At 35.5% G+C, this 2,841-nt stretch overlaps 1 protein-coding gene across 1 annotated transcript; it reads left to right on the top strand.

Annotated features, from left to right (window-relative positions):
* The first annotated feature begins 282 nt into the window (after window positions 1-282).
* On the top strand, window positions 283-2,510 carry LOC107873744 (probable polyamine transporter At3g13620). The gene has a single exon (XM_016720699.2). The coding sequence runs from the start codon at window positions 461-463 to the stop codon at window positions 1,871-1,873; it is 1,413 nt and encodes a 470-aa protein (XP_016576185.2). The 5' UTR covers window positions 283-460; the 3' UTR covers window positions 1,874-2,510.
* The last annotated feature ends 331 nt before the right edge of the window (window positions 2,511-2,841 follow it).

A 2,841-nucleotide genomic window follows, 5' to 3' on the forward strand; every position in this document is an offset into this window, starting at 1 on the left:
CCTTAATCAGAGGTCGAGTTTTCAAATTTGGGTATGGAGACAATGCATATAATCACGATAATTATTTTTTTTATCCGTATAATTAATAGTATATATTAAATGTGAATAATTATAATTTTAATATCTATTCTTATATCGAATGAATATCATTAATACGGATAAACGATAAATTAGTAAAATTATTATTTAATTTATAATTTCTTAATCAGTAAAATAAAATGTGCACAACTAAAATGAGACGGAGGAAACAGCTTGAGATATCTTCCAAACTTTTTGGATCACTATTAATACAACACAAGACCATGTCAAATTAGACCTCCACAACAATAATGTAAACTAATCAAACTTCATCATCTGAAATGTACATCCAACTAAAATAATCTCCACTTTCCCCTTAAACACAATACACAAATCTTCAACTTCCCATCTTTGGAAAAACAACAACAAAAAAAATCACACCATGACATCTTCTCCAATTCCTTCTTCATCTCAACCATTTCTTGAAAATGAACAACAACCCACCATCCCCACAAAAAACTCAAAGAAATTAGCACTTATACCACTTATATTCATAATCTTTTTTGAGGTATCTGGTGGTCCATATGGTGCTGAAGCAGCAATAGGTGCAGCTGGTCCTTTTCTTGCAATTCTTGGATTCTTGATTTTCCCATTTATTTGGAGTGTACCTGAAGCACTTGTAACTGCTGAACTTGCTACTACTTTTCCTGGTAATGGTGGCTTTGTTATATGGGCTGATAAAGCTTTTGGACCCTTTTGGGGTTCTTTAATGGGTTCTTGGAAGTTACTTAGTGCTATTTGTAACTTAGCTTCTTATCCTGTACTTTGTTTAGATTATGTTAAGTTGGTTTTCCCAGTTCTTGGTTCTGGTTTTCCTAGGTATATTGCTATTTTCTTGATTACTATGTTGTTGTCTTTTCTGAATTATTTAGGTTTGTCTATTGTTGGTTACACAGCTGTTGTTCTTGGGGTTCTTTCCCTTTGTCCCTTTTGGTTAATTACACTGTTTTCAGTTCCAAGGATTGATGTTAGTAGGTGGTTGAGTTTAGGACAAATGGGTGTGGAAAAAGATTGGAACTTGTTCTTTAATACCCTTTTTTGGAACTTGAATTTTTGGGATAATGCTAGTACTTTAGCTGGTGAAGTTGAACAACCTCAAAAGACATTTCCTAAAGCACTTTTTTCAGCTGGGATTGTTACATGTTTGAGTTATGTTTTGCCAATTTTGGGCACTACTGGAGCTGTCCCATTGGTGCAAAGTGAATGGACTAGTGGATATTTTGCTAATTTGGCTGCTATGATTGCTGGAAATTGGTTGAAATATTGGATGGAAGTTGGGATTGTTTTGTCTGTGATTGGTTTGTATGAGGCTCAGTTGAGTAGTTGTGCTTACCAAGTTCTTGGAATGGCTGAGATGGGGTTGTTGCCTGGACTTTTCGGTGTAAGATCAGAATGGTTTAATACACCTTGGGTTGGGATTCTTGTACCAACATTAGTAGCATTGGTTGTGTCCTACATGACATTTACAGACATCGTTTCATCTGTGAATTTCTTGTATAGTCTCGGTATGTTGCTAGAATTTGCGTCGTTCTTGTGGTTGAGGAGGACAATGCCTGATGCTAAGAGGCCATACCAAGTGCCATTGTCAATGCCAGGGCTGGTGGTGATGTGCTTTATTCCATCTTGTTTTCTGGTTTATATTATGGTTGTTGCTCATAGGACCGTGTATATAGTCAGCGCCTTGCTCACTGTTTTCGCCATTGCTTGGTACTTCTTCATGGAGTTTTGTAAAACCAAGATGTGGTTTGGTTTTGAAAGTGTTGATCAAGACAAAGTTGATGATGAGATTTTTTGATCCATCGAGTCTCAAACCGTGTACAGTCAGCTGGCCTTGAAGATTTCTTGGTATAAAATAAAGAATTGATAGTTTGATTTATTAGTCATTTGTGATATGTTTGCTTATTTTAAAGCATTGTGAACATGAATAATGTGATTCTTTGAACGCATCTTGGACTGGAATTGTTGTACCAACACTAGTAGCATCGGTTTTGTCCTTCTCGACACTCACAAGCACCCCTGTTGTCTGTGATTTCTTGTATACTCTCGGGATGCTGCTCGAGTTCACTTTGATTTTGTGGTTGAGGAGGAAAATGCATAACACTACGAGGCCGTACCAAGTGCCATTGTCAATGGCCGGACTGGTGGTAATGTGCTTCGCGGTTTATGTTATGGTTGGTACTTCTTCATGGAGTTCTGTATATTCCAGATGTGATTTGGTTTTCAAAGTGCTAAAGATAAGGTTGACGATGAGATTTTTAATCCACCAAGTTTCGAACTGTGCACTAGCTGGCCCTAGAGGATTTCTTGATATAAAAAGAATAATTGTTAGTTTGATTTATGTATTATTTATGATGTCTTGCTTAGTGTAAAGTAGTGGGAACATGTAAAATGTGATTCTTTCTTAATTTTTGAGTTGAAGATTTGCTTGTTGACTTGTCTCCAATTATTGCTTAATATTTAATGTAATGCTAAAAGATATTGAAGATATTTTCATGAAATAGTAACATGATCCCCTTCTTTCTTTCTTTCTTTTGGCACTATTGAAAAACCATTAAAAAACATACATGTGAAAGTCTAATAATAGTTAATGGGGTTAATTAAGATGTTGAAATAAAACCTACTAGCCACTTTCTTGGCCGGTTCTTTAAGTAATTGTCACCATCTTGAAATTTCAAATTTTACTAGTAAAACACATGATAGTGCCCAATAGCCAATTTTTGGGCCCGATTTTTGAAAAATAGTCATAATCTTAAGAGTTTCGTT

This window comes from Capsicum annuum, chromosome 1, assembly GCF_002878395.1.
Source record: "Capsicum annuum cultivar UCD-10X-F1 chromosome 1, UCD10Xv1.1, whole genome shotgun sequence".
Classification (NCBI taxonomy): domain Eukaryota; kingdom Viridiplantae; phylum Streptophyta; class Magnoliopsida; order Solanales; family Solanaceae; genus Capsicum; species Capsicum annuum.

Coding starts and splice junctions, on each gene's coding strand:
- LOC107873744 (XM_016720699.2), top strand. CDS start 461: ATGACATCTTCTCCAATTCCTTCTTCATCTCAACCATTTCTTGAAAAT.